General features: G+C 39.7%; 1 protein-coding gene across 1 annotated transcript; it reads left to right on the plus strand.

Moving 5' to 3' along the window:
- The first annotated feature begins 14,973 nt into the window (after nucleotides 1-14,973).
- Nucleotides 14,974-22,908, plus strand: FAM216B (family with sequence similarity 216 member B). The gene is made up of 5 exons (XM_059144557.1): nucleotides 14,974-15,096; nucleotides 16,711-16,829; nucleotides 19,240-19,360; nucleotides 21,019-21,242; nucleotides 22,685-22,908. Exons 2-4 carry the CDS (start codon nucleotides 16,725-16,727, stop codon nucleotides 21,216-21,218), a joined length of 426 nt encoding a protein of 141 aa, XP_059000540.1. The 5' UTR covers nucleotides 14,974-15,096; nucleotides 16,711-16,724; the 3' UTR covers nucleotides 21,219-21,242; nucleotides 22,685-22,908.
- The last annotated feature ends 607 nt before the right edge of the window (nucleotides 22,909-23,515 follow it).

The following is a 23,515-nucleotide window of genomic DNA, read 5'->3' on the forward strand; positions in this document are numbered from 1 at the left end:
ATGCCTTTATGCTTTCCTATGCGTTGTTTCTTCCACAAGTAATGCCCTTCTCACTTCTTTGTTTTCAGAACTTTTATTCATTTTTCAAGATTTAGCTCCAATTTTCCCTCCTGCATAAAGGCCTCACAGGCTACTTGGTTTAGATAATCAGCTGCCGTCTATGTTCCCGAGCACTTTCCATAGATTTTTTGCACATTCATCACACTATATGTAGTTATTCTATTTGATTGATTTCTTCCAATGCTGCCATTTTGTCTTACCTTTTCTTTTTTTTCCTATCCAGTAGTTAGTACAGTTGCAGACACGAGTGTTCATTATTGGATGTGGGAACACAAAAGTAGTAATAGCAAACACTTCTGTTGTGCCTACCAAGCACTGTTCTGAGTGTTTTATTTATATTTATTTATATTAACTCACTTAAGCCCCACGTAAACCCTTTGCGGCAGGCACACTATTGCAGTCATGTTTTGGATGGATAAATTGAGATTAAGAGAGTTTAAGTAACTTTCCCAAGGTCATACAAATACTGAATGGCAGAGCTGGAAGCACACCATGCAACCAAGTCTGTGTTCTTAATCATTACGGTATACTGATAACTGACAGTGGACGTGGCTATTCCATTTCCCTCTCCCAAGCCCTAAAAGTCCCAGCTAAGTATCACTCTCATGTGAATTCACTCACAAACGTTTACCGAGTACCTCTTCTTTCTCTGTGCCAGGCACAGTCTTAGGTAGACACTGAGGATAAACTGGTGATCAAAAATGAACCCTGCCTTCTTCATGCAGAACTTGGGAACAAAGACTTTTCTACTTTCCACATTTATCAGTAGATCACCCAAAGTGTGTCTGCCATTTAACTTCTGGTTAAACAAGAATGGAGAGAGATCTGTGAATGCTGCTTATATTAGACAGGGTTTTCCAGAGAAACAAAACCGTGTATGTGTGTGTGTGTGTGTGTGTGTGTGTGTGTGTAGAAAGAGAGGGATTTATTTTAAGGAATAGGTTTGTGCAATTATGGGTGCTGGCAGGTCTGAAATTGGTAGGGCAGGCTAATAGGCTGGAAATTCAGCTAAGAGTTAATGTTGCATTCTGGAGTCCCAAATCCATAGGGAAGACTAGCAGTCTGGAAACCCAGGCAAGGTTTCCATCCTGCAGTCTCCAGGCAAAAGTCCTTCTTCAGAAAGCCTCAGTCTTTGTATGCTTTCAACTGATTGGAAAAGGCCACCCACATCATGGAGGATAATCTGCTTTGCTTAAAGTCTACTGATTGTAAATGTTAGTCACTTCTAAAAAGTGCTTCCATAGAAACACTTACACTAGTATTTGACCAAACAACTGGGCACCCAAACCCAGTCAAGCTGACACTTAAAATTAACCATCACATTGCCCATAGTGACAGATGTCCGAGGTTGGAAGGGAAAGTCTCAGAAGCAGTATTTATATAAACTATCTCCAATGAAGGAAAAATTTTGTTAACTTAAAGGCTATGTTGTATGCCATGGTCTAAACTTACTAGGAACATGCTTTAAAGCTGCCTGATATTTTTTTTCCCCATTTCTTTTTTTTTTTTTTTTTTAAGATTTTATTTATTTTTTTATTTGACACAGAGAGAGAGAGAGAGAGAGTGCAAGTGCACAAGTAGGAGGAGAGGTAAAGGAAGAAAGAGAAGCAGACTCCCCACTGAGCAGGGAGTCTGACATGGGACTCGATTCCAGGACCTCAGGATCATGGCCTGAGCTGAAGGCAGATGCTTAACCGACTGAGCCAGCCAGGCATCCCTATTTTTTTTTTTCCATTTCTTAAACATTCCATAGCACCTTTCTCCATTGTCCCCAAATACTCTTTTCTGTGATCAACACTTCCTTCTGCCATTTCAGCTCCCAGTTTCTTATTACAAACAACATTTATTCCTCATGAAAAGCATTAATCAAGACACTTGTCCTACACTATGTTTTTTGGGACTCTTCCATTTATTTAGCTTTCAGAATGCCTGAATTCATAAAATTGATAAAATTATGGATTTTTTTTTTTTTTAAAGAGAGAGGAGGAGGAAGCAGGCTCCCTGGGGAGCAGAGAGCCTGATGCGGGGCTGGATCCCAGGACCCTGGGATCATGACCTGAACTGAAGGCAGAGGCTTTAACCCACTGAGCCACCCAGATGCCCCAAAGTATAGAACTTTTGAACTTCAAGGGAAACTTAGTGGACAAGATAGTCAAATTTCCTCATCTTACTGATGAGGGGACTGGATGCAGTGACTTTGCTGACCCTGAGGTGACACTAGGACTAGAATTCAGGTCTGTTCTGCCAGCTTCAGGCTTTTTAAGGTATGGAGAGATAGGAGAGAACCATTGCCTATGGAAGGAAAACTAGCTATAGGATATATGAGATGATGAATTTAGGAGCTAAGAGACTTAGATGAGTCCTTGCACCTCCCTGAGCCTCAGTTTCTGTATTTGTTAAGTGGCTTTAATCAGTGCTTCTCAAACTTGAATACTCATACAAATCTCCTGAGGATATTGTTATAACACAGATTCTGATTCAATAAGTCTGGTGTAGGGCCTGAGATTCTGCATTTCTTCTAAATGATACCAATGTTGCTAGCCATGGACCATCTTTTGAGTAGAAGGCCATACAATCTGTAAGTACAATTTGAGCCTAAAAATTCCAAGATTTGGTGACTCTATGATAGGGATGGCAGTGTCAAAGGTAAAATGAGCAACAATGGAAAAAATATTACATTTTATCAGTCCTTCGCTGTATACTTTTTTTCATAGTACTTTTCCTCTACTTAGGGTCACCACATATTCTGGTTTGCCTAAGAAAGTCAAATGTTGGCTTATGCCTGTTTCTCCAATGTGATGATTAACAGAGACACTTCCACTCTCAAAATTGTCCCAGTTAGGATAAAAAGTTCAATGGTTACCCATATTTTAAATTTCTTTTGCTCATTATCTATCTTTACAGAATATAGAATGCATTCACTTTCCAGTTTGCTATTTCAAGCCAAAGGAGAAAATACATCCCAGAAAGTTTTCCTATATGGTGTGTCAGAACTCCATGGTTTGTGAATTTCTGTTTTCTTTCCTTACAAACAGCACACTCCATGCAGGGATTTTTGGCAAGGGCCTTCTGCGTTCAGCCCGCCCAAGATGTGGGACCCTGGGAAAAACTGCTTAATGTTTGTTTTGTGGTGGAGAGCAGCAAAGCTCACTCAGAAGTTTAAAAACTAAATGGAAAAATACCTCCTGGGTGATTTTTCCACTTCCTATTCTCACAAAATCAATGTCTGAGTGTACAGTTTCCAAGTTGAGGGGTAGCTCATGGAGTGAGCTTCTACACCCACCTCACTAAAGGTATTCCTCAAGGAGCTACAAAGAGAGGGTTAAAGCCCCAAACTACAGAACCGCCACCTGCTCTTCCTCTGGTCTGCCTTCAGGTCTTGCATCTTCAAAGGATCCCATTCAAGGGAATATATGCCTAAGAGGTTTCTGCTCTCATTTGCCACCTTCTATAATTTGCCACCTCCTATAAGCTAGTGGCATTTGCTCTTTATTCATTTGTTTAACAAACATTTGCTAAGTGCCTACTATATGCCAAGAAAAGATTAGTTCACAGCTGAAATTAAGAACCGGATATAGCGTTGGTCTGTATATCTTAGTTCCTTAGTCCCAAAGAAGGTGAGAGAAGGTGGGGGATGGTGTTAATGGAAAACCAGAGAGGTAATATATGTAATGTTCCTTTTCTACAAGTGATTCAGAGCACATGAGTCTATGTATAAGCAGGGGAGGAAGAAGCATGCAATTCATTTTAATCACAAAAGCCTAACCTTCTGCTCATCTCCTTGAAGTCTTTGCTCAAAGAATGTTGGCTCACTGAGCCACCTCAGCCACCCTGTTTAAAATTAAAACTCATGGGGCACCTGGGTGGCTCAGTGGGTTAAAGCCTCTGCCTTCGGCTAGGGTCATGATCCCAGGGTCCTGGGATAGAGCCCCGCATCGGGCTCTCTGCTCGGCGGGTAGCCTGCTTCCTCCTCTCTCTCTGCCTGCCTCTCTGCCTACTTATGATCTCTGTCAAATAAATAAATAAAATCTTTAAAAAAAATTTAAATTAAATTAAATTAAAACTCACCCCCTGACCCAGAACTCCAAATCTCTGCTCTCCAGTATATTTTTTCCACCATGCTTACCTTATAGTCCCTGACATACTTCATCTCTTTCTGATGTTTATTGTCTTTCTTCCTCCATCAGAATGTGTGCTTCATAAATCTATCCCATAAATGTCCCAGACCTTTAACAATGGGATCAGACAGGCAAACTTTCAGGATGAGCTAAAATTTGAAAACAATGTCAGAACAACAGAAAGTGATTTTTTAAACAATAAGAGGCAGGAATAAGAACCAGATAAGCACACCAAGGGTTACGGAATGTTGAGGACAAGTCAACAGAAGACAGGGAGCAAAATTACTCCACCCCTATTTTGCTTCTGTATTGCTCAATAAGGAAAATAAAATTAAAACCTGCATGGTGGAACTGAGCCAATGATATAAAGAGGGAATTGCAATTCAGAGTACGTACTTTGTATATGCTCACGCCTCCAGACCCAGCAGACTGATGCTTCGGGTGCTAAAAGTACTTCTGATCAATTTCAGAAACACCATAGGTGCTCTTGAACAACAGAAAATGCAGAAGTTTTAAAAGTATCCTAATTTTCTTTTTTTTTTTCCTTAAGATTTTTTTATTTGACAGAGAGAGACAGCAAGAGAGGGAACACAAACAAGGGAGTGGGAGAGGAGAAGCAGGCTTCCTGCTGAGCAGAGAGCCTGATGTGGGGCTTGATCCCAGAACCCTGAGATCATGACCTGAGCTGAAGGTAGATGCTTAATGACTGAGACTTCCAAGTACCCCCAAAGTATCCTAATTTTCAAATGGAAATAATAATGGACCACATAGCATCAAGCAGAGTATGGTGTGAGTTTTTGATACAAAAGTTGAAGAAGTAACAAGGCCCAGTGCTAAGTTGATATGTGCTCTTACAGAGATGTCAATCTAGGTTGACCTAAAATCATTCATAAGTATTTTTTAGATTCTTGGATTCAGTAGCCCATTGAACTATGAATTCCCCTAACATGTATCATCCCAAAGATCATAGCTCACCTTCTTATTCCCAGCACCTTAATCAGAGATTCTGTAAAGTACTTTGTGGAAATCACAACACAATTTGTGTAGGGCTTTGCTCTAACTAAAAATGACCCTAACCAAGAGGAAATGAGGTTAGCACAATACGACCTGGTCCTGAGTGATAGCTGTCTAATTTATAAATGTTCATAAATTAGGTGTTTGCCATAAAGTCCAGATTTTGCTAAGAACCAATATCACAAATATACCATTTTCTGGTTATACAAACATTTGGAAGTACTACTATAGAAAGTAACATAATGCCTAATAAAAAATTACTTTGACAGGATTGAATGTAAGCATAAAATTATGGAGATAAAATTTAGAGCTTCGTACAATTTTATCATTAGGAAGAGGATGACCATCCTTGGAAAATTCTCTTGGATCGTTTACTTGATTATAAATTTAGGATTCCACATGCTAATCCAGATATGGATTCTAAGGGAATCAACACTCTCTAGGGAAGTTTAAAAAGGGGTACAATATCTAGATCATAGGAAGTAATTAGGCCCCTCTGAGTCTGCTCTGGTCATTTACATGCTGTCTAGTTCAAGGGAAATGTTTTAGGAGGCCATTGACAGAGCACAGTAGCTCCTAAGCACCCAGTAAGAATTATAGGAGAAGTTTCTTTCCTTTCTTTTTTTTTTTTTTTAAGATTCAAGATTTTATTTATTTATTTGACAGAGATCACAAGCAGGCAGAGGGCAGGGGGAACAGGCTCCCTGCCCAGAGAGCCCAATGCAGGGCTCGATGCCAGGACCCTGAGATCATGACTTGAGCCGAAGGCAGAGACCTAACCCACTGAGCCACCCAGGTGCCCCTATAGGAGAAATTTCTAAAGTACATGGAGACTGGCTCTAATTAGCCATGACCTAGAAACTTCTGAGTTCATGCCTTATCAGGTGTCCTAGTGAGGCAGGGAGGAATGTTGCTGGGCACAAGTGGCAAAGCAGATGGGAGAGGCTATATATTTCTTTTCCATACAGGAAGGATAAAAGAGGATCATGAGTTGGTGGTAAAAGAAAGTAGGAAAGATGATCTCCTGCAAAAAAGGGAGCCTCGGTCTTTCTCCATTCCTCCATCAAGATGATGCAGGTATGGGCAGTAACGTTGATAGTAAGAGCTACCAACACAGAGACAAGCAAAGCAGAGTGATCAGCAGGGCCCACTCTGGAACCAGCCACCTGGGTTTAAATCCTGGGACTTTCACTTAACAGCTATAAAGCTACCCGAGCCGTTAAAACTCTTTGTGGCCCAGGTTTCTCATCTATCATATAAGACTCAGAGTACTTAGCTCACAGGGTATATGTGAGGATTAAACAAGACAATATATGTAAAGTTCTCAGACTCTGACCCAGAAGCACTATGTGAGTTTCCCATGGGTCCAGAGCTTGCTCTATCACAAGCAATATTGTCTGACTAATGTTCAGAACAAACCTAGTAAATGGGAACGAATGAAATAACTTTTCCTACAGATGAGGAAGCTAAAACTTTGAAAGACCAAGAAATCTGTCCAAAATTATGGAGGCAGAATATTATAGAATCATTCTGCAAAACTCAGATTTTTCTGATAAATCATCTGAGATTTTAACCTCTCGGCTTTATTATCTCTAAGATGATCTCCAAATAACCAGGAAGCCCAGCTTATAACTGTGAACAAACAGCCAAACCACAGGTGACAATATTACCTGTGGGGTTTTGAAAGGGCTGCAGCTGATGCCCACAAAGACCATTCTCTAGTATTAGGCGTGGCAGGCTAGCGTTGTGATGACTGTGCCCAGGATTACAGATCAGTATACTGGAAAGAAGGAGAAGAAACTATAAGATGAGACATCACAAGATTTCTAGGTTAACTTTACCAGGTGAGCTGTTTAGAACTGGACCACTAGATCCAAATGCCAAGATGGAAAGCCATTTCCTATTACTTGGGAGAGAGAAAAAAGACTGTGTTGCATTAAGTTTCTCTTCTCTGGGGTTCATACTGCATATTACACTGATAATGGGTTAAAGGATCAAAACAAAAGATACAAATGCAGAAGACCCAGCAAAAGCAGGAAAGAAGGGAAACAAGCAACAAGCCTGATGGGGAATTTGACCACAAAGTGGCTATCAGTGTACTACAACCGCAATTTGGGCTGCAAGGAATTTTCCTTCGGTCACGAACAGAGATACCAGGAACCAATTTGTGTAGAAGATCTCTCATTATTTCGTTAGAGTTATTTTTGTGGAATCCTCTGATTTCCTAATGGTACTTCCAGTTGTACTGTACACTTACCAGTATGGGTATATTCCCAAACCTGTTTATGTTATTACTCTTGTTATTGGAATTGCATGCTTTAAATATTACACAGACTGATGGCAAGAGCAATCAGCCGGCTATTGGTCCAGATCATTTTGGATAAGAGTTCTTCTACATCTGACTACCTGGGAGCCTTCTGAAAAATGGGCCTATTAGGAGTTTATACATATAATAAAAGGAATTGTTTTTTAAAAACCTGACTATTTTTAACCTGGAGGCAATGACTTACACAGAATTATTGATTTCACACACATGAAGAACTATCCTTTTGAGGATAATTAAGTTTCTTCTAGGAGATGCCATATAGAATGTTCTAGAAATAGGTCTTAAATAAATTGAACAAAACGTAGTAAAGGCAACATAGTATAATAGAAAGAAGCAAGCCACAGTGCCAGGGAAACCTGGGCATAAATCTTGGTTCCCCCTTGTATGATAATATAAATTGTCAAGTTACTTCTCAAAGCCTCAATTTTTATCTCCATGAAAGTATAATAATAATATTTATCTTAAAGCATTAGAGAAATAAATAAAATAGTCTATCTTGAAGTTCCTAGCACAGTTTCTGGCATTTATTAGACACAAAATAAATGGTAGTTCCCTTCCTCATCTTCTTTCCTATCTCTGGAGGTATGAAGCAGAAAAAAATTATCTACTTAGACACACTACATCTTAATGCCTAATAGTTTAAGATGTGGATAGAAGTACAAAAATTCCTTCTGGATCAAGGCAGACACTATTGATCCTGTCTGTTCCTTACCTACTTAAAAGCCACTTACAACTTTCTTCCTGGATAGCAGCCTTCCACATTTAAGATTGGATAAATATCTTTTAGCTTCTGGGAAAGTCAGCCCACCCCCCAACCTAGGAGTTGGCCTAAATCTAGTCCTTTCATGGAAGATCATATTACCTTTAAGTAAACACTCACTCCTTCCCAGGACCTCCTTGAGAAGAGTATCCCTTCCTGCACCACTGACTTTGTGGACTGGAATGCAGCAGAATTAGAGTGTATCAATTCCAAGCCAAAGTTTGCCCCTTAGGGAGCTTCCGAATGGAGGAGATACACCCTGGGTAGCCCAGTTCTCCAAGAAGGAGAGAGACACAAAGGGCAATTGTCCAGCCACCATGTTAACTTGCAGCCTAAAGCAGGGCCACCTCTGCTTATGAGACATGAGATAAAATTGGGTGGGAAGTGTCTGGAAAATTGTTTTCCTCTGTGATAAGAAAAAAGCAATGAAGATGAACCCTATGCTCAGCACCACATCTTGACTTTGATTGAACTAGTCAGCTTCTGACCATTCAGAGAAAGCCTGAAGAGAATCACAGACCCTGGCCCAGAATCACAAACCCATCCCATCAACCATCTTCTCCATTTCTTGTAAAGTGACAAGCGTAAATTCTATTGGTTTAAACCAGGATTTGTTTGGCATCTCTGTTATCTGCAGCGGAATATATCCTAAGTGATACATGTTGATACTGAACCCTACAACTACTGAAGAATTCTAGTGCGTATGACCTAAGCTAATGTATTTGACAACGCCCAGAATTATTTCTGGTTTGTGACCAGATGTCACATATTGTCATTATTTGTGATTTCACTGGTTTATTCAGTCAGCATTGTCCGATTGCTCCTCACTGGACACCCAAGCATTTAGGACATGCCCCAGGTAACTGTGTTCCCCCCCATAACCACACAGATGGGCACAGAGCTTTATTCCTTTCAGAGAACCTCCCTTTCCTTTCAGCATGCACCTTCTCCCCAGGTTCAAATGCCCCATGTGTAGCAAAAGTTACTTCTTGAAACTTCGATTTGGCCACCTCCCAAGGGCTCTCATGCCTCTCCCTGTCTCCTTAGCACATCTGGACCTAAGAAATAGATAAGTGAGATTCCCATGCAAAAGGGAAGAAGAGGTGAGACACACCCTGTCCACAAATTCCTCATTTCAGAGCTAGGGGGCTGCCACTCAAGCCCAGGTGCCAGAGAGATACCTGAGCTCAGGTGACCGTTCTTCCACTTCTTGGCTGTGGAAACATGGGAAGGTTATGGAACCCTTCTTCACCTCTGTCTCTTCGTACACAAAATGGAGCTCATCATAGTGCATGCTAATAGTATTGTTACAAGGCTTAACTGAGTTAGGTTAGGTGCCTAGAAAGGTGTGTAGTGAGCCACAGTTACAGAAGCACTGGCCAGTGTTGTCACTTCAAAGCACAGAATGCTGAAGCTCATGGAGGACAGACAGTATCAGGAAAGGGCAGGATAGTACGATGTGGGGGCTGGGGAGATGGGACATTCTGGCTCATAAACAGCCTTTGGAATTAGAGAATTATAGTGCAAGTGATCCAATACCAGGTGTAAACGCCCTTTCCTGTAGGATCATCAAGACAATCTGTTTTTAAGACATCTGGAATGGGGAGCGCCTTCTTTCCTGAAGTGGTTCTTTTCATCAGAAATTTGTATTCTGGTGGCTTCTACTTATGGATCTTAATTTCTTCTCTTTGGGAATATACAGAGTAAGTCTAATCTCAAATGTATGAGCTCCTCAAATATTTTGTGAAGTACTGTTTCACCCATCCCACTCCCTTCTGCCATGGGTCTTTCCCAGATTCAATGGCTCTTAGGCACATGTCAGTTCATCCTATGACTAAGCACCTCTATTTTCACCACATAGCCCAGTTTTCCTATGTCCTTTGTGTACACACAACATACTGTAGCACAAAGCACATCATGGCAGTCCCAGCCCCTCCCTTGTTTTAGAAATAATACTTCTGTTGATGCAGCCTACACACTCACAAATCCCTCTGGCAGCCTCATTGACTCATGCTGCATTTTCTTTCCCTATGCCTGAGCTGCTACTAAGCACCACATTTTCTTTCTGCATTTGTCTGGCTCGAAATAAAGCCCTGATACAGAATATTGCTTCATTATTACTACATTTCATCCTATTAGATGCAGTCCATCACTTTAGCTTGTTGTGAGATCTTTTTTCCATTTGCCATCTTCTCTGTTTTCCATCCCATCTACATCTCTGTCCTCTGGAAACTATATCTTCATCATCTGAAAACTTATTAAGCTGGTAAAACTGTGGAATAGATCAGAGCATGCCACCAAAACCTATCCAGATTGTCATGGACTCATTAATTAGCACACTTTAGCATAAGTTTTTACCAAGCTTTATATTGCACCTATCTCTCCATGAGGACTGCTTAAGGCACCTTGTCAGATGTAGAAATACCAGGTCTCAACATCTAGAAGTCCCAGAGGCCTCTCCCTATTAACAACAACCACCAAAAGAAGGGAAATGATATTGTCTGAAAACAAAGCTGTCAGGACTGATCTTTTAAACATTTATACAGTTGCTTTGCCCATCTACTGTTGAGTGGTAGAGGCATTTTTACTCAATCCACTTTTTAGAAAACTAGAATACACCTGGAAAGTGTGTTTGTGGGCAAAGAGCTGAATTTTACACCCATCTCCACTGTGACTGCAGAAATGCCCAGGCAGGTTTGAGGACTGATGGGACTGGCCTCCTGGATGCCTATTTGTGTGAAGCCTCCCCTGGACACCTATGAGAAGGTCGATGACTTGATAATGACTATCCTGATCCAATATTATGACCACAAGTCTCTGTGAAACTGAAGCCTCCCCTTACTCAACAAAGCAATATCGTAAATGGGAACAGAACACACGCAAGGAGAGAAAGAATCAAGATGCATGAGTTTTGTCTGTAGGAAACAGCTTGATAGGAGGGATAGTTTCTTATTATAGCAATGTGTGTATTGCTCAAATTCTCTTTTATTTCCAGAGGCCAAGGGCAGAAACCACAGACCTCGGATAACCACGGGTTTGAGTCCTGGCTCTACTGCTTAATAACTATGCCATAAAAATCTGTTTTTAAAGGACCATTGCACGTCCTAATGAGAAAGACTTCCTTATAAATTCTTACAATTAAAAAAAAAAATCATGGTCTTGAATCTAGAATTGTCTACAAACTCCTAGTGCACCTATTCTATTTCCTTTTGACATTATACCTCTTTCTTCCACAGCATTTACTTGGGATTATAGAATCAAAATTAAATCCATAGACAGTTTTGTTCTTGAGTTATATTCCATTTTAGACTTTTTTCAGCACTTCTCGAATCTATTTTCCCAAGGCCCTTAGCATAGAGATGAAAATATCCAGATTCTGCTTTCCTGCTAATCACTGCATTTAAGCATTCAAAATAGTTTTTACTCACTGAAAGTGGCTCTTAAGAGTTCAAACTGGGACTCATGTTTTCTTGTTTTGAGACCAGTGACTCCTAAGGTGTTGGTATGAGTGAAAGCTTGCATTTGTGGTCTTGGAGAAGTGGGGGTTTTATGTGAAGAGATCAGAGAAATAAAGCAAGAGAGTAGAGGAATAACTGACACCTATCCCAACCCCCACCAAACAAGACTGAACCCAATGGAGTAGGCAGTCCTATGAGAAAGACAATCTAAAAAAGTCTGTGTGAGACTCTTTGAGTGGAGACATCCAAAAGTCCAGGTGATAAACAGGAGCTCAGAGTGGGGAAGGGACAGTTCCTTCATTTCATTATGGTGCTCTGAGGCCCTCTGAGGGCTTGGGATAGCATAGGAAGGATATCTGCGCCTAGCAGAGCCATCTCCATGGAGATCTGCAGCTAAAGAAAATCCTGGGGAAGGAGCAAGAGTAGAAAGATATGAGCAGGTAATTTCCTTTCCTTTGGGGCTCATGGTTTTCCAGGGAAGTATTTATCTTGGTGCAATATAATTATGCTCTGCCTCTTGGTCTAGCAGACCAGATTCTTTGAATTAGGGTTTAACCTCATCTTGGATCCCTGTCATGGGTCCCTTGCCCTCACTTGGTAATGCCCATAAGATCACATTTACCCTGCTGTGCTATGAAAATGTGTTATTACCCAATTTTCAAGCATTGTTATATAGACACACCACTGTGTTAATCATTGTGTCCCACTACCGTACCGATGTTTCAGCTGTGAAATAGCATTTATCTTTTCTACCAATAGTCAATATTATACTCCTTTTGGTTGTTTCTTTTCTTTTCTTTTTTCTTTCTTTTTTTTTTTTTTTTTTTTTTTTTTGTAGTCAGTTTCCTTTTGAAAGTCGAGTTAGTCTTTGGAAAAATAATTTCTTTGATCAAAACTGACAATATACATGGTTCATCATTCTTTTTTTTTTTAAGATTTTATTTATTTATTTGAGAGAATGAGTGAGAGAGAGCATGAGAGAGGAGAAGGTCAGAAGGAGAAGCAGACTTGCCAAGGAGCTGGGAGCCCGATGCAGGACTCGATTCTGGAACTCCGGGATCATGACCTGAGCCAAAGGCAGTCGCTCAACCAGCTGAGCCACCCAGGCGCCCTGGTTTCATTATTCTTAAATGCTAAGTTATTGACCAAAAACTCCTTGACACTAACTACAGAGCTAGTTAATTATCCTGTTTTTTTTTTCTTTAAAAACCCCAAACTTTAGTGGTAATAGGCAAACACTGACTGTATATCTAAGTACTTCAGCCTCCCACCTGGCATCAGAGAAAAGAGGTGTCTCTTAGATTTTTGCTGATGGTACCTCCACATGTTCAGATAGTGTTCAATATCTCTCAGCTTTGTACTTGCCCTTCTAAACCCTTCTCTTTACCAAACTAGTGGAAAGACTACAAAATACATTTTGTAGAATCCCTCACCAACCAGAATCCAATGGGAGACAGAAGATGAAGAGCTGGCGGCGATGGGGGGAAGTCACTTTTACAGTTTCTGCTTACATTGGTGGTAGTGGCAGCATCAGCAATGACATCAAGGACAGCAGCAGCGGGGACAGTGATGGTAGTGGCAGCATCAGCAATGACATCAAGGACAGCAGCAGCGGGGACAGTGATGTAACACTGGCATTTGGGACAGAACCTAGAAGCTGGGGCGCTGGATGAGTGTCGGGTCCTGAAGGTGCTACTCAGGCTGGGTCCCAACAGAAGTAGCCGCAATGACAGAGAGTTTATGGACTCTGGGTAAAATTGGTTTTTATTTTGTTTTGTTTGTTTTTTTGAAGATTTTATTTATTTATTTGACAGAGAAAGAAAGATCACAAGTAGGCAGAGAAGCAGGCGGGGGAGGGGGAGCAGGCTCCCCACTGAGCAGAGAGCTCGATGTGGGGCTCGATCCCAGGACCCTGAGATCATGACCTGAACTGAAGGCAGAGGCTTAACCCACTGAGCCACCCAGGTGCCCCTCTGGGTAAAATTGTTTTCCCTGTTTCCTCCAGCTCCAGGTCTGACAGCAGTTGAGGGTAATTGCCAATCTTTGTGCAAGTTGACCTTTCTTGCTTTGGTCCTCTGGCTCACTCCAACACTTCCATTACAGATTTCTTCCATTAAATTCCCTCTTCGTCGAACACTAGAATCTGGGTCTATTTTCCTGGTGATGCAGGGACTGATGCCCGCTGCTATGAATCAGCCCATGTGTATAGCAGTCAGCAGATGTGGTGTGCCCTGGAAGCCATTTCATCATATGCTGGGAAAACATTCAAGGAAGACTCAATTGATGACGTCAGCCCTGCAGGCAACTGTTCTTTATCTCTCAGTAGAGAATCGCCAAACTCTCAGATCCAGTGAGAGCTCTGTGGTATTCACAGGGTTTTACAGACTCTTGTTTCTGCCATGTTTATTCCCCAGAAGGTCTGTATTTAAATTATTGAAAAAAAGAAAAGCAAACTTCCTGTGTCTGATAAGTCCCTTCTTCCTTCCTTAAGCTACACAATTCATCACTCTCATCGCCCTGGTTTTTTCTTCCCTTTAAATGCCTAAGATTTTTGAATTTGTGGTTTTCTTTTGGTATTTCGTCTTCCATTTTTCCTAAGAAGTCTTCATTTTTACAGATAATCTGGCATTCAGAAGGAGGGTTTTCATGGAAAAAAGGAATTCTGTGGTAATAAAGCGAGCCCAGAGGAAGGGGTAACTATTGCTTTCATGAGTCAGTTTAAAATGTGAGGCTTATGCTGATGACATCAGTAGGGGCAAGATCCCTGTGCCACAGGTTCATTAACATCAGACACAGCAGCTTCCATCCAAGATCAAAAATGGGAATATCTTACTCCTCCAAAACTTAAGAAAGGACTATTATCTTGGGCAATGGGACAATTCCATAGGTTACCACAATAAAATTCATATCCATACCTCTACATTTAGAAACTGTTCCTTCACCATTCTGAGCAATGCAGGTGGATGGTACTGACTTCAAATGTGGGAAATACTCACGTAATGGCCCATTGCCCTGGTGGATTTCTTGACCTTTAATATTCAGCCTCTCCGTCTCCAAGGACTTTCTTTTCTCATATCTGTATATAATGTCGATACGGTAGACTTAGAAGCTGGCACTTAAAGAGACACAAAATTTGGAAGAAAAAAGATAAACTGTGCAGTTGCATGTTGCCCAGAAGCAGGGAGAGGCATGCAGCCAAATTCCTGCAGTGCCTTGTGTCGCCGCGTGACGTTGCTTGGATATCAGCTTATCAACAGACTGAGTTCCTACTGCCACCTTCACATGAAGAAAGAGACCTTGCAAGGAAACAACACTGACCACCAGTACCAGCTTTTAAAAGGGGGGAGATCACAATACAGGGTAAGTCCTTTAAGCAGATTTCTCCTTTTTGTTTTAGACAAAAGATATTTGTTTGATTTGTCCTCCTTGAATTCTCCATGCACTTTAATCAAACTTTACCAGGTATAGTCCACTCAAGCAGGTTAAGATGGATTGCCTGAGCAATAGCCCAAGAAAAGCATCCATGAGTTGTTGCACAAGAAAGATCGTCAGTCATTTCCTTATGCTATTTGAGGAAAGAAGAAATCTTTCTAGCTTTGAAGTATATTTATGCTCTGCTCTACAGATCTGGAAAATGGGAGGAGGGATACTGAGATGATCTGAGTACAGGATAGAGTGCTGGCTTCTATCACAGAGAATATTAAAAGAGTATATCTTCGTTGGTATAGTTTCTGAAGTGCACATTGAGGGAAAGCAGTAGTAAATAAAACATTTATAGTTTAATTTATAAGTTTTATCATGGAAGCAGGACACAAAGAGATGTTGACTGATGTTTTCCTAATAAATTTCTCTTCTGGAAGATCTGAGCCTTTGCTTTGTGAACTCAGAAGCAGAGATTCCTCCCATGTTAAAATGTGTCTACAGTGTGTGCATGTGGGTGCTCTTGTGTGTGCAGGTGCATGAGCATATAAATGGAGAGGAGAGGGAGAGAAGGAGCTCACACATAAAGTGAGAGTTTTCGAGAGCCATGATCTCAGTTAATCAAACAACCCAATGGGGTAGGTTTGTCAAGGACAAAGGTGTGAGCAGAGGGGAAAACGTTTGGAATTCTCACTTTATGCCTTGGCAACCGTAGTCTATCCCTTGATTATGTTTTTTTATTATTATAAACATCTCAGATTCCAAACCCTACACTATATAGTAAGGAAAAAAGACTTACTCATACCAGCTGTGGCTCCTTCATTTTCTCAGACAAGTGGCAAGAAATACAGCTAAGTTTAACAGTTTCTTTTATAGTACACTGTTGTAAAATTACGAATTGAAATGTGCAAGACATGGAGAATAATGTAAAGGAATACTAGACTGTCACCAAAAATTGTATTTTTTAAGGGATATTCCATGAGCTGGGAAAGGGCACAACATATAGAGTATGGTCTCTCTTTTCGAAAATCACACAAAATGTACACAGAAAAAAAAAAAAAGAGTAAAAGAAAATCAATCAAGTGTCACCAATCGTTATGGACAGTTAGATTATGGATAATCATATTTTCTTCTCCAATTTTTAGATTTTTTTCCAAATTTTCAAAAATGACATATATTACTTTTGTAATCAGATAACATAATAACTATTATTTAAAATGATCAAGAAATAACTTGTGACCTGATGTGGTTCTATAGTCCACCTGTTGCAAAACCAAAGATAAAGCAGAAAGACAAAGAACTCTCAATTATTCTTTCCATCAACAGGGGGTGAGAATAGGGCAAACTGCAGAACCAAGCAGTCTGCTGAGATCCAATTACTTAGAAACATGTGAGAAAACTTTTTATCCCTTGACATAAATAACATTTATTTATGTATTTATTTATTTACTTGCTTACTTACTTTACTTGCTTGCTTACTTATTTATTTAGGTCCATTCCCAAAACAGGATGAACAAAATGAAATTTCATGCTATGCTTTATTGTTCCTTGGAGGTATAGGATAAAGAATGGGAGAAAAACAGAAAAGACAACAAAAACTTTGGAATGTTCCACGGATTCCTTGCATTCGGGTCCCTTCCGCTGCGTACACCCACAACGCTTCCTTAATGAAGGTATAGTGGGTCATTGGTTAATGGAGGGAACTTGCACGTCTTTCCCTCAAGGCTTGAGGTCTTTTTCTCCTGTCTCTGTTTATCCAGCTTTAGGTAACATCGGGCCCAACACAGGCACTCAGTGCATGCTGATGGCAGGCATGGTGAATGAATGAGCAATTGGATGGTCCGGTCCTATACCCACCACACTTCAGGAGCTCTGTAGATGGTCTCATCTTCATTGCTGATGCTCAGAATTGACCACACTGTGGCTCCCTGCTAGAGAGCTATGGTAGCTCCTTTCAGTCACAGTTATTTAAAGTAATTCTCATTAATACTTTTTGCAAAACTTTCAGTTCTCTTCTATCCCCTCAAGGAAGGATAAACAACAGGGTAAGAATATTAGGACTATTATTTAAGAAGTTTAGATCTCTGCTAAGAAAAAGCCACAGACTGCTTTTTTTCTCTGTAAAATAAAACCATAACTTTAAAGATTTTATCTTATTTAATGGAAACTCTCATTGCCCTTTGGAGCTTTGCTTTTGAAACTGACTTGCTATTTTCATATTATATTGTTCTCCATCATTTGAAAAGGCTTAATTAAGAATCAATTATCTTCTTCAAAGATTTTCTTTTAAAACTTCTAATTCAGAAACTGTAAAGTTCAAATGATGCCTCAAATTGTGAAGTATGTGGCTTTCCTACTTTCACTCTGGATATATTTTTGATACCAAGCTTAAGGTCTCTAGACATTAAAAAAAAAAAAAAAAATCTGACTCACAGGTTTCAACTCCACACAAAATTACTAACAGATAAAAGCCACTTTACTGTTACATATAATTAACTTAAATTTAGTTTCCTTTACAATGGTTATCAACTACTTTTGAAACTTCTATCACTGTTTTGAATTTTTTGGCCTAGGGTGAACTTAAGTCACCTTGGTTTTTCTAGAATACTGAGGCCAGTATCATTGTAAGCACTGATAACAGATTAGATAGATAACAGTAATTGTGGTCCTTCTTGTTCCTCCTTTGCACTGCATGGCAGCCTTCTAAATGCTCTCCTACCAATGGCCTGTCTTCCCATAAACTCATTCTCCATGGCGGGCCAGCGTGATCTTTCTAAAACTCAGATCTTGTCAGCTTCAAGTATGGCATTTCAGGTTGGATAATTCTTTGTTGTGAGGGACTGGGAGGTTGTTAAGCGCACTGTGGGATGTTCAGCTGAGCTCCTGGTCTCTATCTGCCGACTGCCAGTAGCATCCATCTTCCATTTCAGCATTTATGACAACTGAAAATGTCTTCCCACATTGCCAAATGTCCTTAGTGGTCAAAATCACTCCAGTTGAGAACCACTGACTTAAATAAAGACCTTCAATGGTTCCTCACATTAAAGGTAATCTTTCAACACTTTTTTAATTATAATTTTTAAAATTTGCATCTAAACATTGCCTGTAAGGCTTCCATGATCTTCCCCTGCCTGCCTCTACAGCCTTCCCCAACTCAGACTCTATATTCTGCTTGAAGTAGGGGGAAAAAAAAAGTCTCTTTCCTAATATATCCAGACATTTTGTGCCCCATGTGAAAATCATACTACATTCTCCCTTGTCCCATTAATCAGCCTTTTTTTTTCTTCTATCACAGTGGTTTTCAAATTTTGTTGTCTTTGTATCAGGATCACCTAGAGAATTTGTTAAAACCCAGGCCGCTGGGCCCCACTCCCCAGAGTTTAGGATTCTGTAGATCTAGGATGGGGCCTAAGAATTTGCATTTCTAACATGTTCCCAGATGAGGCCGATGCCCTTTGAGAACCAGTATTCTAGTTCCTTGTCACTCTTAAGACTCAGATGTTTTGGTCACCTCATTGACAAAGTCTTCCTTGACTGCTACAGGAGATTTTGTTTTCCTTTTCTGTTTTTGTAGCACCTTTAAAATAACAATGTTGAACCTTTATCACGTTACCCAACTGCTCATCCAGCTATCTCCCCTGCCTATGGACAACTCTTGATAGAAAGTTCTCCTGTCCCCATTCACTGGCCTGGCCAATGTGCAGATTCTCACCGCCTACCTTCCTCAACAAGGATCATTATAGAGGAATAAAAGTATAAAATGCTGGAATTTCTTAGATCCCTTTTAGCCCAATACTTTGACCTACTTGCCTAGAATCTTTATTTACCCAGTTTCACTAACACACAGACCAATGGAAGTTCTTAAGTAAATTAGGGTAAGGCATGACCCAATTGTTGTTTTCCGGTTGCTAAATGTATATATATATATATATATATATATATATAAAATTGTTAAACATATATATGTGTGTGTGTATATATATATGTATATATATCTATCTTATTTTTAGCTTTGAATCCATCATACTCTTCGTCCTATAGACCTCCACTAACTCATCAAAATCACCTGTTCTGCTTTGATAGGACCTGACCCAAGGGCAGCAACGCTACTTCTTCAGCATCATGAGGATTTACAATTCCAGACCCCAGTGGGAGGCCCTGCGGAACCGCTATATTCACAGCCTTCAGCACCAGCAGTTGCTTGGTGAGTTTTAACTACCCGACCTAAACCAGACACCCTTGGGAGGGCTTCGTGTGCTACAGCCGGAAGTCACGTTTCCTGATAAATAATTCAAGTAGAATGGCCTCTGCCAGCACGCTATTTTATAACATGGTTGGCAGGCCATGTTTAAAAATGATTATCCCTGACAATAGAAAACAAGGTTTTATGGGTAAATTAAGAGGGTTTCACGAAATCAGAGTACAGATTGCCGTAAAATGTCAACAACTGTCTGAGATTTATAGGAACTTGATCTAGTAGAAATGGCAATGGGCTTAGGCAGATGGTCTAGGCTCAAACCACAGCTCAGCCCCTTGCTGGATATGCAAATTCAGAGGCTTGCTTTACTCATGACAATAACAGTTACACTTATTAAGCATTTACCATGTTCCAGATATTGTGCTGGGAGCTCTACACACAACATCTCATTTTCCCAGACCTATGCCTAGCCAATGTCAGGGCCACTGCCAGCAAAGAGCATATGTTTTCACCCCCATGCTCTGACATCTCTCTTCTATTAACCTCATGGGATTTTACAAAGTACAAATGAAATAATGGTTGCAAAAGACCGCCACAGACTTTAAGAGACAACCTTCAGAGGTGTGATTGTTGTTAAGTCCCTTTTCTTCCAAGAAATGTTTTCAGTCTCCAGCTGGCCTCTATTACACTCTTCTGACCCTGGCAGAGCTTTCTTTTTATAAGCAGCTCACTTCACATTAACACATCTACCTTACATTGCTGTGCCTGCCTTTGCACCAAAGGAAGACATGGTTTTTGCCAATGACTGAGGAACACGAGCAGTGAAGATAGATGGCTGTTATTAGGCCTCCCTTTGTGCCTGGCACAGTTCTAAGCACTTTGCATATATTGCCTTACCTCAAACTCAAGACACCTCTATATGGTAGGTGCCTTTATAATGAACATTTTACAGAAGAGAAAATTGAGGCATGGATAAAAAATCGTTTGACCAGGATCATGCGACTAGTAAAGGGCAGAGCCAGGATACAGCCTGCTCCCCATGATAGCCTGAATTCCTGCAGAAGCATCACCTACTAGCTTTGTTGATAGAGTAAAACTGCACAGAGGCCCGTGAAACCACAGCCAGGATAGTCAGTATTTAGTGCACATAAAATTTCCCTGCCAATGTTATCAACATGCAGATTACAGGCCAAACTCTGAATGTCTGATTAGGAAAGTCTTTGGGGTAGAGCCAGAAATCTGAAATTTTAAAAAGCATTATTAAATGTGGTCTCAGCCTGATCAATCTGTAGTGGATGGTCTGCAGGCTACACTTTAAAAGCCCTGACAGAGATTGAATACCTCTGTTTCTGGTTTGAAGAAAGTTTTCAAAACAAAGATATGCAATGCAGGCTCAGATTACTCAAGGCCCAACTACCTCTCCAGTGATTTGTCATGTTAATCAATGACTAGGTATTTATTAACTTACTGAATGAAAAATGCAAAAGAAGAAAAGTCTACTTCCCATCCTCAAAGATCATACAATCTGGGTGTGCTAAATGTAACTGTCACTACACTGCAAAGTAGAAAAAATTTTATGAATCCGTAAATATTTGCAGGGTTGTTTGCTTATTTGTTTTATTAGCCTGTTGACTTGGAACTTCTTCTCATTTCTCTCCCCTTAGGCTATATTACTCAACAGGAAGCTTTGGCTTGTGCTGCTGTACTTAGAGATTCAACCAAGAGAGCCTCAGCTAGGGTGGCTCATCAAAGATCCATCCCCCAGAAGCCTTCAACCATGACAAGAACATCGCTGCCAGCCCTACCTGGGTCTGTGGTTCGACCCAGGGCTCAAAGTGCAGGGCCTGGATCCATCAGGAATTAAGACTGTGCACAAGCTCTGAAACAGGTACTTCACCCATGTACCCCCAAATCTACTGGGTGCTAAGTGCATATTCCTTGTATGAGAATGAAAAAAAATAACTTCTAACACATACCCTATACCTAGAAATAATCTCTTTCTCACTCCCATAAATTCTACCAGCAAGAATAAATTGGGGGGTTTAAGAGCAATGGAACTAAGTGTAAACACACCTTCTACTCCACACATAATCTGTGGAGTAAAATGACTTTTGAAGCTTTCAAAGTAAATTTGAAATAATTCCTTGAACTATGTGAATTATAAATTCTATTATAAATTCTATATTTAAATTATACTTAAATATATTTAAAATCTATTCATATTTTTATTTGTTTATATTTTATTTATCATATAAATTATATAATTTATATGAAATATATAAATTTATTTTATATTATAATAAATTTTATCATTTATTATTTATATATTCATTTATTCTAGATTTTATTTATTTATATTATACATTCATATGATTTATTTATATGAATATCATCTATATTAGATATATACATATATTTAAATTATATATAATTACTATATTTCTATGGAAATATATTTAGATTATATATAAATACTATATTTATATATAAATTATATATATATGTAATATATATATATAATTACAAATTATAAAATTCAAATAATTCCTTTGAATTAGAACCTCTCAGACAAATCTCAAGAACAGTGCAAGTGCAAAAGTCATCAGAGGCGGCCAGGTCCCCAGACACTGGGTAACTATGGAAGCCACCCACTGCAGATTTTGAAAACACACAAACCAACACCAAGTTAATACTAAGTAGGCAGGGTTTCCAGAGTCCTGTCATCTCAGCAGCAACTGGCCTGTGCATTTCCATGTCCTCCTTCCTCTCTTCTTTCCCATCAAGCAATAGCATTTAACTTGGCCCCAAATCTTCTGGTTCTTGCCTGACTCAATCCCTTTGTGTCTTCTTAAAACTTGGACTTCATCAACTTGCCACAGCTGGGTTCATTCTACAGGGCTATAGTTGACCTTAACCCAGGTGAGAGAATTCAGGCATACATCTTCCCCTGGCAACTAAAGATACACTCTGAGCAGAACAATAAATAGCCCTTAATGAATGGGTCTCAACTCTACCTTTGCCATGGCCTCATTGGTTTTAATTAAGCAAGCACAGAAGACGAGACACATAAGTAAAAAAATAAATAAATAAAAATTTTTAAATTTTTTAAATTTTATGAGAATAAAATTTTATGAGAATAAATCATAATCACTCATTATGAGAATGATTCAAAACAACATATAATGGTATAGTGTGGTATTAGTTATATTTAATAGTTATTTTCATCACTAGTGATTTTGTGTGCGTGGAATGTCAGTCACTGCCACCAGTGTTCACAAAAAGTCAAAATTTTTAAAATGCCTTTTCTTTATCTTTATTCTAAATGTTCAGCCTCCTTCCTTCATTTAAATCAGCCAATGACTCTTTCATGCCCCTAAAAGGAGTTGCCTAAGATGGAATTACAGACTTTCTTGACAAGGGATGTGCGGGCATTGATCTGGAAGGAAGATGCTATACCATTACAAGAAAAAGAAAAAAAAAAACACCTCATTGATGATGATGTTTATCTTTTCTCTGTAATCATTCATAAAGAATAAAGTTTCTTGAACTCTGTATGTCCTGGTCCTGACTCATATACTCTATGGAGCTTTTCAGTTCTAAGTTAAGAATCATTAGGTAGGCTTAAAAGAAGAAAAACAATAATGGAACTACAGGGAGCTATAGGGTAGCCTTCCTGAGGGACTGAAGTTCGTGGCATATCTCACCTGGCCTGTACTGGTTCTTCCATTGCTTCCATAATGGCCCTTTTATTCCCATGAACCTCTTGCATGCACTTTTTTAAATTGAGGTTTAGTTGACACACAACATTACACTAGTTTCAAGTGTACAACACAGTGATTCAACAACTCTAAACATTATGCTAGGCATGCACTTTTACCTTAGGGATTTTTGTTTTTGTTTTTGTTTTTTGATAGGCATGGATATTTGCTGTGTAAGTCTTAGCTAGTGATGCAGAATATTAAGGAGGACACTTAAAATTCTGAGCTGCATTCCTGCATCAAAAATCTTAGAAGCACCTTATTTCCAATAGAGGCTTCTAAGAGCTAATTGGCAAGTGAATGTCAGAGGCCCATGAAAAGGACAAATGTAAGTTAGTGTAGAAAGTCCCACTTGTTGGCTCTCCCGACAGAAAGATAATGCCCTCTCTCTTGAGCTCTACAC

This window comes from Mustela lutreola, chromosome 13, assembly GCF_030435805.1.
Source record: "Mustela lutreola isolate mMusLut2 chromosome 13, mMusLut2.pri, whole genome shotgun sequence".
Taxonomy (NCBI): Eukaryota; Metazoa; Chordata; class Mammalia; order Carnivora; family Mustelidae; genus Mustela; species Mustela lutreola.